The 15,786-nt window shown below is 31.1% G+C and overlaps 2 protein-coding genes across 3 annotated transcripts; one reads left to right on the top strand and one right to left on the bottom strand.

The window, feature by feature from the left end:
• Positions 1-232: 232 nt before the first annotated feature.
• Positions 233-970, bottom strand: LOC125852000 (uncharacterized). Its single transcript, XM_049531719.1, has one exon. The coding sequence runs from the start codon at positions 968-970 to the stop codon at positions 233-235; it is 738 nt and encodes a 245-aa protein (XP_049387676.1).
• Positions 971-2,416: 1,446 nt separating this feature from the next.
• On the top strand, positions 2,417-8,189 carry LOC125852001 (dehydrodolichyl diphosphate synthase CPT5, chloroplastic-like). 2 transcript variants are annotated; one of them, XM_049531721.1, is made up of 3 exons: positions 2,417-2,879; positions 3,685-3,752; positions 7,507-8,189. In XM_049531721.1, the coding sequence occupies exons 1-3, from the start codon at positions 2,463-2,465 to the stop codon at positions 7,952-7,954; spliced, it is 933 nt and encodes a 310-aa protein (XP_049387678.1). In that variant the 5' UTR covers positions 2,417-2,462; the 3' UTR covers positions 7,955-8,189. The 2 variants fall into 2 exon arrangements, with proteins under 2 accessions (XP_049387678.1, XP_049387677.1); XM_049531720.1 differs by lacking the exon at positions 7,507-8,189 and adding an exon at positions 4,680-5,286.
• The last annotated feature ends 7,597 nt before the right edge of the window (positions 8,190-15,786 follow it).

The following is a 15,786-nucleotide window of genomic DNA, read 5'->3' as shown; positions in this document are numbered from 1 at the left end:
TCCACCTTTTGCCAAGCTTCAGATCGTGTATTTTCTACATCTTCCATGTTTACAACAGTGTTCATCAACCTCTGTTCTTTCCCCTGTTGTACATGCCCTTGCTTGTTGCTCCCTGAGGTTGTGGCTTCCATATGGATAGCTTGCATTTCCCTTTTGTTGGGTTGATACTCCTTTCTGATTTCCTTTTGGCTTTGAAGTTTCTCGTAGTCGGCTTGTCTTTAATTTGGTTTCCTCATTGAGGGTCAAGAATAGTTCTCTTGCATTTCTTTTGGGAGTGATCTTGGGTTCTGCAATATTGACAAAATGTGGGCAGTGTTTCGTATTCAATCTTTTGGTTAAAGGTATTGACTTGTCCTTCAGAATTCCTTATGGCCACTTGAATATTGGTGAGCAGAGGTTTCAGAAGATCAATTTCCACACGGAGTTTGGCCGTGGTTGGTCGGGTCTTGGACTGGGTGGCTTTGTCCATTACAATGGGGTTACCAATCGGTTCAACTATACGACACAAAGCGGCCCATTCGTAATAATGCCACGGGAGGTCCGGAAGATTAATCCACACTGGAGCTAGAGTAGATGAAACATTAGGCTTAAAATCAGTGGTCCATCTTTGAATTGCCATATTGTTATCTTCTCCCAACTGGATGAAATTGTAAGAAATTATGGTGTTGTAGTCATCTTCATTTTCCATATCGATGAAGACCTGTTTTCTATCTTTTGCCCCAATTTTAACATGTCCTTTTGTCGGGACAATTTTGGCAAAGTCAGCCCGGATTTGGTCGATTTGGGGTCTGCTTCGTTCAAACTTCCCTATCAGCGTCCACCTACATGTCTCCGCAAGCATATCATGCTCTTCTTTAGTGAACGTGACCACTGGTTTCCCTTTGAGGATTTCATGCTTCCTTGGTTGGAGTTTAATCTTGTTCTTCTCGTAACCCTGAACTCTTCCTCCCAAAGCACCTTTATAATGCATATTACCAGAAGTGGGAATTTGGATATGGTTAAATTGGGTCTTATTGATGTTGTTAAAGATTTAGGAGTTTGTAGCAAGCGGGGGGGGGNGGGGGAGTTGTTAAAGTCAGGTGGGTCTGGCGGTCTGTTTGCCGACGGAGCAGATCGATTAATGTTGAAGCTCATCTTGAGCTCCGTCAAAATTAGCCGTTGAAGAGATAGAGAGAAAAGTTAGAGAGAGGATTTTTTGATTTGGTATAAAGTAGGTTATTAATCAATTACATTAACAATTAAAATTAGAGTAATCAAAGTTTTAGCTTGTAAACATCTAGTTTATATTAATATGTAACTATATAATTCGGTATAATATTCAGTATGTTATTTTTAAATACAAATACCATACCAAATAGCAAAATAAAATAAAACATATATAATAGGGATAATACATATATTGGACCTTAAACTTGGCTTCAAATTTTACCTTTGACCTCCAACTTTCATAGTGCACAAACAGACACTTTAACTATCCAACCTTTTAATAAATAAACACGTGTGTCTTACCCGGCAAAACGCGTGATGTGCACGTTTTTTGCGCGAGTTAGGAGTGATTTTTGAGGCCTACAACAGTAAAAAAAATGCTGAAATGACAACTCTACCCTTAATTAATTTTTTTTTTTTTTAGTTCTAAAATGGACGTGTAAAGTATTTAATTAGTTGGCAGCCATTGAGTGGCTCACTAATACATGTGATAGCGTCTGCATTTCATGCTCTTGGCTCCAAAAATCGCGTGTTTATTTATTAAAATGTTGGATAGTTAAAGTGCTTGTTTGTGCACTATGAAAGTTGGAGGTCAAAGTTAAAATTTGAAGCCAAGTTTAAGGTCCAATATATGTATTATGCCTATATAATATACCAACCAAATATTAGAGGCATAATACATATATTGGACCTTAAACTTGGCTTCAAATTTTAACTTTGACCTCCAACTTTCAAAGTGCACAAATAGACACTTTAACTATCCAACCTTTTAATAAATAAACACGCGTGTCTTACCTGGCAAAACGCGTGACGTGCACGCATTTTGCGCGAGTGAGAAGTAATTTTTAGGCACACAACAGTGAAAAAAATGCTGAAATGACAATTCTACCCTTAATTAATTTAATTTTTTTTTTTAGTTCTAAAATGGACGTGTAAAGTGTTTAATTAGTTGGCAGCCATTGAGTGGCTCACTAATACACGTGGCAGCGTTTGTATTTCACGCTCTTGACTCCAAAAATCGCGTGTTTATTTATTAAAAGGTTGGATAGTTAAAGTACTTGTTTGTGCACTATGAAAGTTGGAGGTCAAAGTTAAAATTTGAAGCCAAGTTTAAAGTCAAATATATGTATTATCCCAATATTATAATACGAAAACCACAATATTAAAATTTTCTATATAATATGATATATAGCATCATTCTCCCTCCAAATCTATAAACTGGCGAGGTAGAGTTTTTTTTTTTTGCCTTCATAAACATGGCGTTCTCACTTCAGCTCCAACCAATCTTCATTTCTCCCAGTAGATTTTGCTTCCAATCAAAATCAACAAACCCTCAAATTATCCCCAATTTAACAAAAAGACCGTCAATTCATCCATTTGCCTATGCTCAAAACGACGCCACTAGCAACATCGAAGCAGCCAAGAGTTCAATTAATTCTTCGGCGGAGGAAGTTTCGTTGCCTCCAGAATTGAGGAGAGAATTGATGCCGAAACATATTGCAGTGATATTGGATGGGAATAGAAGGTGGGCAAAGAAGAGAGGATTACCGGTTGCGTTAGGTTACACCGCCGGTATTCGAGCTCTTAGGAACTTTGTTAAGCTCAGCTACAATTGGGGAATTAGGGCTCTTACTCTATTTGCTTTTTCCTCTGAAAATTGGTTCCGTCCTAAAGTAAAGTCTATAACTTTTCTTCCTTTTTTCTAAGGGCTCAGTTATTGATTTATGTTTAATGTTTAGGGGTGTTCATGGTTTGGATAAAAATCGATTCAAATTGAAAAATCAAATCAAATCGATTTAATTTAAGTTTTGGTTTGGTTTGGTTTTAGATTGTTAAGAACCGATAATATTTGGTTTGGTTATGGTTTTGTTCGAAAAAAATCGAAGAAATAACCGAACCAACAAGTTATATACATAAATTTTATTATTATACATACATAATATATTATATTCATAAACAATTTTAAAGATTTTATATATGTTTCATCAAAATTTATTTTTATAATTTACTTATGAAAAAAAAAATGTCCAAGGTCAGAACATTTTTCTTATTGGTTTCATGTATATGAGTGTCTATGAAAATTCTTTGTAAGACTAAAAATGTCATTGTCTCTTCCTTCTATGCTAAAATAGTGAATTTTGAAGTTTTATTCAGTAAATTCAATGATCGAAAGTTCTGTAATGCCAGTCATTCTAACTATTTTTTTGTTTGAATGGATTGTTGTCACTTTTTTCACGTTTTGAATGAATTGTTTATTTTATTTTTATGTATGGTTAATAACCGAATAACTGAACCAAACCAAACCATACCAAAACCGAAAACAACCAAACCGATAAATATATATTATATTTGGTTTGGTTTGATTTTGATAATTTTAAAACCGATTAAATTGATTTGATTTTGATTTTGACTAATAACCGATCAAAACCAAACTGTGAACACCCCTATTGATGTTGTTTTGTGTTGTTTATGTTATAGGCGGAAGTTGATCTTTTGATGGGCTTGTTCGATAAAGTAGTGAAAGATGAACTTGAAAATCTTGCCAGGTAAATGGTGACGTAGATATCAAATCTCAAAGTTACGATTACATATTTGAGCTTTTTTCCTTATAATTGATCACGTGTAAAAATTTGTTTTGCAAAACCAGAACTATTTTTCGTTGATGTGTCTTTTTTCCAATGAAAATGATATTGATGAATCAAACTTTTAACTGATGACATAGATGAACCTTTTCTCAAAGTTCGATCACATATTTAGCACTTTCCATGTTATTATTTCGCTGCATAATATCATTGTATTGTAATTTTATATAAACTAGTATGTCAACCAAATGATCACTTAATACACAACTTGGTTTATAAAGAAGCTATAGCCTTAGTAATTCTTATGGTATGCTATACTACAATTTTGTAGTATTGGCTCACAAATCGTAAATAGCCAAAAGCCCAATATTAGTTTTTTTGGTAACATCATTAATTAATTGAAATTTGGAAAACTTATATAAGTTTAACTAATTTAGGAGCTGATTATTTAGATACACTATAGTTTGCAATATTATGTATCTTATCAAATTTTAGTGCCTCCAGATACATGTATCTCGGAAACAATGGGGTCAATTTTAGGTGTAATTCGTTCCAGATACATTTGTATCCAAGCGAATTCGTATGTATTTGGGGTACATAACAAATCTCACTTGCCTCCTCGCCTCTCTCCCATCTCGCTCCAAATACATGTATCTAGTGTGATTCAAATGTAGCTAGGACACATACGAATCTCGCTCGCCTCTATATAAAGAGGTTCATTATGTTTATAACTGCAACTTCATTGAATACCAATTCTTATGTGCACTGCCAAAATATACATATCTGCATAACCTCTCCTCTTTTCTGTCTTAGAGCTTCAACTTTGAGGTATTATGATGGACTCTGTATGCTCTAAGGAGTTCCCTTATATGCTTTATTGGATTTATACAGAGCAGGGATTCGAATATCTATAATTGGAGACTCCAGTAAGCTCCCCAAGTCATTGCAGGACTTGATAGAGAAAGCGGTAATGACTACAAAAGCAAACTCCCGACTTCACCTCGTTGCTGCAGTAAACTATAGTGGACAGCATGATGTTGTACAAGCTTGTCAAACCATTGCTCAAAAAGTTAAGGATGGCAATATCGAACCCGAAGACATTAATAGTTTCCTAGTAGAACAGGAATTACAAACAAAATGCACTGAATTTCCAAGTCCTGATTTACTCATAAGGACTAGTGGGGAGCTTAGACTTAGCAATTTCTTACTTTGGCAGTTGGCCTATACTGAACTCTTCTTTTCTCATTCACAATGGCCTGATTTTGGTGAAGCTGAATTTTTAGAGGCTTTATCTTCGTTTCAGCAAAGACAGAGGCGCTACGGTGGACAGAGTTCCTAGCATCATGCTAAGTGAAACAAGTTCGGAGTATGTTACAGAATGTATCCATGTGAACTCATGCTTCTTTCCCTAAACCATATATAGAAATGTATATTTATACAAATTTACTTTAGTATATGGGTGCATCCAAGCTCAAAGTGTCCTATATGGTTCAAGTTCCCGGGTATGTTTTGTTATTGGGTGCATCTCTACAAGTGAAATTGATGGTTCAGATATGTTTTGTTATTTTTCTTTCTTTTTCAAGATTTGAGCCCGGGAGTTTTTTTTTCTTTTTCCTTCTTTCCACAAGCATAGTAAATTTTTGTGTAATTAAATCAAATATCTATATTAAAAGTGGTGCACATGTAGTCAACTGACTCAACTGATCCCAATATTTTTGGGTTTCGACATGTAGTAAGCTATTTATGTGAAAATCACTAAATTTGTACAAATAATTTAATCTTGAATTCATAATTTCAAATGTGTAATGAGTTAATGTGAAGAACCCAAAGGTTAAACACGTCTAGTGGTGGCAACTGGGCGGGTTGGGTCAAATTTAAGCGGGTTGAAAACGGGTTAACCTAATATGAGTAATACTTCAACCCGCCCATATTTGATATGGGTAAAAATGGATTGGGTAACAAATGAGTTGGGTAAAATACTAGTTTACCCATATTTACCCATATTTTCATGAGAAAATAGTACTCAATATTTTAATTTCTTTTTTTAGTCGAAAAATGTTAAAATACTTTATTTAGTTATATTATATCATAAAAGTCAAAAAGAAAATCCTATAACTTTTCAATATAAAATAAATTTATGTAATAACAAGGGAAAGATAATTTTAATTTCAAAGTAAATGAATATTTGCATTTGAGGACTAAAACATGCTTAATGCACTTTAAACAATGTCAATACTAATACATGATTGTTTATTTTACACTATTATATGTTATCCAATATAAAATTAAACAAATAAAAAATATAATTATAATTAAGAAAAGAAATGTACATTTAAAATATATATTTTTTGGAGGGCCAAAGACTTCATTTTTTCAATTATAGAGAAGAGTAATTAGTTTTATAGAAGACATAAAAAGGAAGAGAAGTTTTAACATTTTTAGGAGAAAAGACATAAAATCACTATTGAAAGTGTCCGAATTGTCAAAAACCACATTAACTTTGCAACCGTCTTATTATCCCACTAAATAATTTTGAACATGTATTATTATATCATTTTTCGTCCACCTAACATAGGGAGTGGTGTGCACTCTCTCTAAGAGAGTGATCAACCTAAAGTAACTAATATAATTTTATTTTTATAAGTATTTTATTATAAAATATATTTTCTTATTTTCTTATTATTTCAACTTTTTTTCCTTTTTATTTTTTCTCTTTCTTTTTTCAAAAATTCATTGTTATTTCCATTGAAGTTTCTCACTTTCAATGTCACCATTTTTACCACAACTTCACATTCCTTTTTTTACTACTATTAATTTTACTCTCTTTAATTTTAAAACTTTATCTAAATATTTTCTTACATTTCAAACAATTTAATAAACCCATTACATTTCAAGATGATTAGGAAGTATCATAGTTTTTTATCCGATTTCAATCAAGTTCTTTCAATTTTTGGGAATTCATTGATTCTTTTAAATTTATCATTTCTAATTTTGAAGTTATATGAAAATGAGTAGTTGATGATACCTTCAAAATTTTAAATTTTCTTAGAAAAATAATTAATTTTGTCATCAATAATTCAATAAAGTCTAAAAATAGTATGAATTCTATAAAGAATTTGACCGGAGAAGAAGAAAAAAATAAGAGTGGGGTTCAGCTTGACGTGGGGGGTGGGTGAGGGTGAGAAGTGAAGAAAAAAAAGAAAATTGAGGGATGAATCACTTGAAAGCAGGAAGTGAAAGATGAAGTGAAATTTAAAATGAAATCAAAATTAAAATAAGTCAAAAAGTAAGAGAGAGAGTGAGAGAGTAAAGAAAAAACTTAAAATGAAAAAAAATTAAATTAACACAGGTCATGCAATGTTTGGTGTGTGAATACACTTGCTTCTTAAAATTTGGGGCTGATAAAAAAATAATATAATAATATCTGTTCAAAATTGTTTAGTGGGATAATAGGACTGTTACGTTGTAAATGTGTCTTTTTGAAAATTTGAGACAACTTTAGTGGTCACTTTATGTGTAATGAGTTAATGTGAAGAACCCAAAGGTTAAACACATCTAGTGGTGACAAATGCACGGGTTGGGCCAAATTTGGGCGGGTTGAAAATGGGTCAACATAAAATGGGTAATACTTCAACCAGCTCTTATTTGATATGGGTAAAACAAATGGATTTAGTAAAATANAAGGAGTTCCCTTATATGCTTTATTGGATTTATACAGAGCAGGGATTCGAATATCTATAATTGGAGACTCCAGTAAGCTCCCCAAGTCATTGCAGGACTTGATAGAGAAAGCGGTAATGACTACAAAAGCAAACTCCCGACTTCACCTCGTTGCTGCAGTAAACTATAGTGGACAGCATGATGTTGTACAAGCTTGTCAAACCATTGCTCAAAAAGTTAAGGATGGCAATATCGAACCCGAAGACATTAATAGTTTCCTAGTAGAACAGGAATTACAAACAAAATGTACTGAATTTCCAAGTCCTGATTTACTTATAAGGACTAGTGGGGAGCTTAGACTTAGCAATTTCTTACTCTGGCAGTTGGCCTATACTGAACTCTTCTTTTCTCATTCACAATGGCCTGATTTTGGTGAAGCTGAGTTTTTAGAGGCTTTATGTTCTTTTCAGCAAAGACAGAGGCGCTATGGTGGACAGAGTTCCTAGCATCATGCTATGTGAAACAAGTTCGGAGTATGTTACAGAATGTATATTGATGTTATTCATAGTAATACACATAGTTATATTTAGGTAAGGGCGTATTTAGGTGGAGGCTATGGGTTCACGTGAACGTGAACTCATGCTCCTTTCCCTAAACCATATATAGAAATGAATATTTATACAAATTTACTTTAGTATATGGGTGCATCCAAGCTCAAAGTGTCCTATATGGTTCAAGTTCCCAGGCATGTCTTGCTATTTGGTGCATCTCTACAAGTGAAATTGACGGTTCAGATATGTTTTATTATTTTTCTTTCTTTTTCAAGAATTGAGCCGGGGAGTTTTTTTTTTTTTTTTTTCGTTTTCCTTCTTTCCTCAAGCATAGTAAAATTTTGTGTAATTAAATCAAATATCTATATTAAAAGTGGTGCACATGTAGTCAACTGACTCAACTGATCCCAATATTTTTGGGTTTCAACATGGAGTAAAATATTTATGTGAAAATCACTAAATTTGTACAAATAATTTAATCTTGAATTCATAATTTCAAATGTGTAATGAGTTAATGTGAAGAACCCAAAGGTTAAACACGTCTAGTGGTGGCAAATGGGCGGGTTGGGTCAAATTTGAGCGGGTTGGAAACGGGTTAACCTAAAATGAGTAATACTTCAACCCGTCCATATTTGATATGGGTAAAAATGGATTGGGTAACAAATGGGTTGGATAAAATACTAGTTTACCCATATTTTCATGAGAAAATAGTACTCTAATTAAGAATTCAACATGGAGAAAATATTTTAATTTCATTTTTAGTCGAAAAATGTTAAAATACTTTATTTAGTTATATTATATCATAAAAGTAAAAAAGAAAACCCTATAACTTTTCAATATAAAATACGGAAAAGGGTCAAAATTGCCCCTGAACTATGCGAAATAGACCACTTATACCCTTCATTATATTTTGGGATCAAAAATACTCCCGCAGTTATCCTAGGAGACCACAAATATCCTCAAGAGTTAACACCCCAATTTTTTAGTGACGTGGCAAGCCACATGGGACTAATCACTCCACCTAAGCATTGCCAACTAAGATTCACTACAAAAGAACTTGACTTTTAGTGGCGACTGTTGACACCCAATTTTTGACCTCCACATTATAGATTAATCATCGAGCTTCTTCAATTTCAAATGAGTTAAAATAATTAGTTTTATAAAATTTCAAAAAAATAAAATAAATAAATAGATATAGTTTGCAAGTTATTTTAAATAGTTGTATCATTTTTATAATTTTAAAATAATATATATGTTTTATATACTTATGTATATGATTAATGTATTTTATGAATATTTAAAAATCATCTCAAAAGACTTTATATTTTAAATATTTTATTTAGTGATGGTTATAAATTTTGAATTAATGAGTTTTATGAAATTCAAAATACTTTCAAGTTATTTTTTAAAATAATTTTATCACTTTTTAATAATAAATATGTATATTTTTACAATCACGTTATTTTATAAATATCAAAAATTATCTCAAAAGATTTACATTTTAGTTAAGTATTTTACTAATTTACTTTAGTTTAAGTTATAGTTATAATTTCTAGTTAATTAGTTTGTAATTAAATTAATTATTTTATAATCAATTTAATTAAAAAGATCATTAATTAATTATATTAATTTGTCATCTTTAATTATAAGTCGAATTTGCTAATTAAATTCAATTTGACTAAGTTCTTAATTTTAATTGGCTACGATTTCAATCACTTTGACCAATTCTTAATTCAAAACTAGCCCCTTTTTACCTCACCCATGCCCAATTCAATAGGCCAATTTTGGGCCCATTTTCATTTCAAATTCCCAGCCCATTTCTCCCTTTCTCACATTAATGTTAGCAGCCCAACTTCATAACAAATCCAAAACCCTCCAATACAATACTACAGCAAGCCAAAATACCCCTACTCTTCTTCTTGGCGTGAAGAAAAACAGCGCCTACACCCCCATACTTGACTTCGTCTTCTTCACGCTAAAACAACCCGGAAATTGCGTCTCCTACCTTCAAGAACCCATACCCTGCAAACCCATCACCGTCACGTCCCCTTTCCCCCATTTTAGGGGATTTTTTCAAAGCTTTCTACGATTGTCTGGAAAAGGGGCAGAATGAATTCGAATTTGAAAATTTGAAATTTCACGCGATTTCCCCCTAATTTCCATTTATATATTCATCTATTTTAATCACTGTTGGGGGGGGGGGGGAGGTTTTTTTTTTGAGTTTGAGTTTTCGGCAAATAGGTTTTACACTTTAGAATTTCACATTTTAGTCCTTTGATTCTAAATTCCGAAAAGGTAGCTGCTCTAATTCTGCCCAGAATTCTTGTTTGTTGTTCGTATTAAGATTTCGTGGTAGAAGAATCCCTGCTCTCAGCTCGTTGTCAAGTTTGCTGCCCAAGAAGAGGTAAAATCCTTGTGACTTTGCTTTGCTTAAATTCCTGTTTGAGCTAAGGATCTCATGATCGTTTTGGTCGTAATATTGATTGCGTTAATCGCACAGTTTTATTTTCTTTATTGTCTATCGGCTGATTTGATTTTCTTTTTTAAAAAAAAAATAATTTGCGACTCATGACTAGAGACTCTCTCAGTGTTTGCCTAATCTGCACATCTGTAGACAATAATATTGATCTTTTCTTTTTACTTGTTCGGTTTTGAAATGGGTATTAGTTGGAAAAGTGAATAATTTTTTTTTTCATTTCTTTCGATTTCGAATGGCCGTTGTCCGTAGCTCCTCTTGTTCAAATAACCAGATTGTAGTTATCTTGAATTCATAAGCTTATATAAATTTTGTGTATAAATTTGGTTTATATGTTTTAGCCTAAATCTTGATTTTGTCTTGGTTGTGGTCTGTTCCTATCTTGGTATGTTATATATATATATATATATATATATATATATATATATATATATCGTTGGTATTGAAGTCTCAAGTGAATTCATGAATTAGATTTTAGCATATCTTGTTGTTGTGTGGAAAGTGCATTTAGATGGGTATGTGTCATATAGTTGAGTTAATCTTTCCTCTGTTTGGTTTCATTTCAGACCTTGTCTTGTGTTGAAGCTCATCTTATTGTTTTCATCTTGGTTTAAATTTGTACTTCTTTGTCAAAAGCTCATGCTTTGCCTTCTGTTCTAGTGGGTTAGTATTACTAGCTAAGTTTCTTTATTGTGGATAGTGAGTCGTTTAATTCATGTCTTCCGTATTTTGCTTGAGTCCCAACTTTTCCAGTTCTCTGCTTATGTCCTCGATTTAACACTAAAAAGTTCATATCTATTATAAAAGGGATGGTTGTTATCATTATTTCTCCCTTGGTCATAAAGAATAGCTCTTATGATAAGCTCCATTTGTTCTTATTTTAACCGGTAGCTTCTTTATCTAAAAGAAAAAATAATAATTTAACTTTCATATGCTCCATTTGGCTTGTTGTCTTAACCTTTGCTAAAATTGTCTGGAGTTTATTTAATACTCTACGGTGTGTCTCTCCAATATCACTTATTGTTGTTTTAAGATTATTAAATTTAGCTTAGCATAGTTGAAAATGGCTACAGTTGACATAACTTGTTAAGCATGCATTCTTTTGTTAGCATGTATTTATTTGTTATTTGTTAAATTGGTTGCATTCATTTGCATGACTTATGTTTTAGTTACTGTGTATTAGTTTAGGAGTTGCCATGATAATTTGTCTTAGGTACACTCTTTCTCTTATTATTTCCGGACGCTAATCGTTATTATTATTTTGTTGTATGTAATACCATCCGAGCCCTTGTGGGCTTCATCTTTCTTCCCTTCGTACTTCAAGAGGGCCATAAAGGCCCAAGATTCTTTTATCGAGTCGGCTACATCTTGTCGAGTTGCTGGAAAGTCAAATTACAGGTCCTGGAAAGTAAAAAATGGATTGTATACATGTTGTATACAGCGTTACACAGCGAATTACAAGTCAAAAATGCAAAAATACAGGGCTAAGGCGAAATACAGGTGTTCGGAAGCAAGAGATACACGAAAAGAGCTGATATACATCCCGATATACATTGATATACAGTCGATGTATACAAAAACGGGAATTTGGTTAAGAAAAAAAATTCCAGCGAAATTGGCCCAAAAGGAGGCCCAAATTCAATTTCTCCCTTACTCTTTAATTATTTAATTGTGATTATTTATTGTTCGTTGTTTAACTCTAACTTTATAATTTTTAATTAACTTAATTAGATTCCCCAAAAGACGAGTTACTTTCTTTGTGTTGGTTTGCTTTGAATACCCTTTTTTTTAAGGTCATTTATTTCATTAATTAAATATTGGTCGAATTTTGTAGTTAAATCTTTGTTCTTAAAAAAGATATGTTTTAAGGCCTCTTCACTTGATCACATTTTTATTTTAAAGTGGTTTTTAGTTAAAGTATTTTTCTCAAATGAACTAAAAAATGTTCTCTTTCTAGTTAGTCATTTTTCTCAAAAAGTTAGTCAAAACTTTGTTTGTATTCTTCAATTAATTTAAAATGATGTTCATGCTTAAACTAACCAATTTGGTTTAAATTATTATTTTTTTTAAAAAAAAAATGAGTCAAGTAAGTTCTAATTAATCTAGTTTTATTAATATTCTAATCATTTGCAATTTAATTCAAATATTTCATTTTTGGGTGGGTCCCTTTCTCTAAAAAATAAAATAAAAGTAAAAAATGCGTCATTTATTTAATTATTCTCTCAAAGTTAATCAAATATTGTAAATTTTTTTTTTGTTAAATCATATTTTTCCTAAAAATAGTCAAATATATTTTAGTCAAATCGCAGGTCAATCGCATGTTAGCGGACACTTCGAATGCTTAAACCTTTCTCGAAGTGTAAATTGAACCCCGAACCCTCTTTGGTATTTTCAAATGATTTTTTCTATTTAAATCTTTGAAAATTATAAGTTTTCTTAATTTCTTTAAAAATATTAAGTGACAACTCTTTTCTAGGTATTTTTTCGAATTGTTTTATACTTATAACATTTCAAAAAGTAATTTTTTTCAAAGATAGAAAAATTACGGCATAACAGCGACAGAGTCGCCACAAAATCCCAAAATATTGCCACTAAAGGTTATGAGTGATTTTTAGTGGCGACTAAGGCTCCAACAACCATTCGCTAGTAAAACCTATTTTTTCAACAAAAAAATATGATAATTAATTTTCGATTGCGACCTAATTTTCTAAAATAAATAACTTGCAATATCCATATTAAAAACATCCAATATTATTACGAAAAATAATCAAAATTACTTCTCGATTCAAATCTCCTACTATATATATATATATATATATATATAATGCAGCATTGTACATTTTACACATTTACATATGACATAAAAATAAAACATATAGTGTCTTCAAACTCCTACTTAATCGATATCATATTTGGTTTTTTAAAAACAATGAAGAAAAAAACACAAAATTAGAATTTAATGTTAAAAACTTTTAGTGACGATTTTCTGGGCTTTTGTGGCGACTGTTGTTGCCGCTAAAGGTCTAGTTCTTTTGTAGTGAATCCTAGTTGGCAACGCTTAGGTGGAAGGATTAGTCTCACGTGGCTTGCCACGTCAACAAAAATTTGGGGTGTTAACTCTTGAGGGTATTTGTGGTCTCTTAGGCCAACAGCAGGGGCATTTTTTTATCCAAAATGTAACGAAGGGTATAAATGGTCTATTTCATATAGTTCGGGGGCAATTTTGACCCTTTTCCGTATAAAATAAATTTATGTAATAACAAGGGAAAAATAATTTTAATTTCAAAGTAAATAAATATTTGCATTTGAGGACTAAAACATGCTTAATGCACTTTAAACAATGTCAATACTAATACATGATTGTTTATTTTACACTATTATATGTTATCCAATATAAAATTAAACAAATAAAAAATATAATTATAATTAAGAAAAGAAATGTACATTTAAAATATATATTTTTTGGAGGGCCAAAGACTTCATTTTTTCAATTATAGAGAAGAGTAATTAGTTTTATAGAAGACATAAAAAGGAAGAGAAGTTTTAACATTTTTAGGAGAAAAGACATAAAATCACTATTGAAAGTGTCCGAATTGTCAAAAACCACATTAACTTTGCAACCGTCTTATTATCCCACTAAATAATTTTGAACATGTATTATTATATCATTTTTCGTCCACCTAACATAGGGAGTGGTGTGCACTGATCAACCTAAAGTAACTAATATAATTTTATTTTTATAAGTATTTTATTATAAAATATATTTTCTTATTTTCTTATTATTTCAACTTTTTTTCCTTTTTATTCTTTCTCTTTCTTTTTCAAAAATTCATTGTTATTTCCATTGAAGCTTCTCACTTTTAATGTCACCATTTTTACCACAACTTTACATTCCTTTTTTTACTACTATTAATTTTACTCTCTTTAATTTTAAAACTTTATCTAAATATTTTCTTACATTTCAAACAATTTAATAAACCCATTAGATTTCAAGATGATTAGGAAGTATCATATAGTTTTTTATCAGATTTCAATTAAGTTCTTTCAATTTTCGGGAATTCATTGATTCGTTTAAAATTATCATTTCTAATTTTGAAGTTATATGAAAATGAGTAGTTGATGATACCTTCAAAATTTTAATTTTTCTTAGAAAAATAATTAATTTTGTCATCAATAATTCAATAAAGTCTAAAAATAGTATGAATTCTATAAAGAATTTGACCGGAGAAGAAGAAAAAAATAAAAGAAAAAAATGAGAGTGGGGTTAAACTTGACGTGGGGGGTGGGGTGAGGGTGAGAGGTGAAAAAAAAAAAAGAAAATGAAAGGATGAATCACTTGAAAGCAGGAGGTGGAAGATGAAGTGAAATTTAAAATGAAATTAAAATTAAAATAAGTCAAAAAGTAAGAGAGAGAGAGAGAGAATAAAGAAAAAACTTAAAATGAAAAAAAATTAAATTAACACGTGTCATGTAATGATTGGTGTGTGAATACACTTACTTCTTAAAATTTGGGGCTGATCAAAAAATAATATAATAATATTTGTTCAAAATTGTTTAGTGGGATAATAGGACGGTTACGTTGCAAATGTGTCTTTTTGAAAATCTGAGACAACTTTAGTGGTCACTTTATGTGTAATGAGTTAATGTGAAGAACCCAAAGGTTAAACACATCTAGTGGTGACAAATGCACGGGTTGGGCCAAATTTGGGCGGGTTGAAAATGGGTCAACATAAAATGGGTAATACTTCAACCAGCTCTTATTTGATATGGGTAAAACAAATGGATTTAGTAAAATACTAGTTTACCCATATTTTCATGAGAAAATAGTGCTCTACTTAAGAATTCAAGATGCATAAAATATTTTAGTCTTTTTTTTAGACAAAAAATGTTAAAATACTTTATTTAGTTATATATATTCTATATATAATAAGTCACAATGCAACTATCATTGTAACTATCTTGTTAGCTTTCAACCAAAAGCTAACAAGATTTTTAGTTACATATTTATTATTTAATTAAATAATAAATATGTCATTTCTATATATATTTTTCTATTACTATATATAATAAGTGGGAATATCTACTACTTAGCACATGACAAGTGTTACATGTGCTTAGATAGTGTTGTACATTCTTCTTTTATGGTTGTACCTTTAAAATTTATATTATTGGACAATTTAACACCATTAATCACAATAATTAATAACTTAAAACATTTTTTTAAAAAATATGAAAATTTTGATGACTCTCCAAATTTTATTTGTGTCACATAAATTGAGACAACAAAAATAACATATATTCGGTCCATTTT

This window comes from Solanum stenotomum, unplaced genomic scaffold (assembly GCF_019186545.1).
Source record: "Solanum stenotomum isolate F172 unplaced genomic scaffold, ASM1918654v1 scaffold31451, whole genome shotgun sequence".
NCBI lineage: Eukaryota > Viridiplantae > Streptophyta > Magnoliopsida > Solanales > Solanaceae > Solanum > Solanum stenotomum.
Note: the sequence above shows the minus strand (reverse complement) of the source record. Positions and strands in the feature narration are given on the sequence as shown.

Coding starts and splice junctions, on each gene's coding strand:
- LOC125852000 (XM_049531719.1), bottom strand. CDS start 970: ATGCATTATAAAGGTGCTTTGGGAGGAAGAGTTCAGGGTTACGAGAAG.
- LOC125852001 (XM_049531721.1), top strand. CDS start 2,463: ATGGCGTTCTCACTTCAGCTCCAACCAATCTTCATTTCTCCCAGTAGA. Junction 2,880..3,684: donor AAAATTGGTTCCGTCCTAAA/GTAAAGTCTATA, acceptor TTTATGTTATAG/GCGGAAGTTGATCTTTTGAT. Junction 3,753..7,506: donor GAACTTGAAAATCTTGCCAG/GTAAATGGTGAC, acceptor GGATTTATACAG/AGCAGGGATTCGAATATCTA.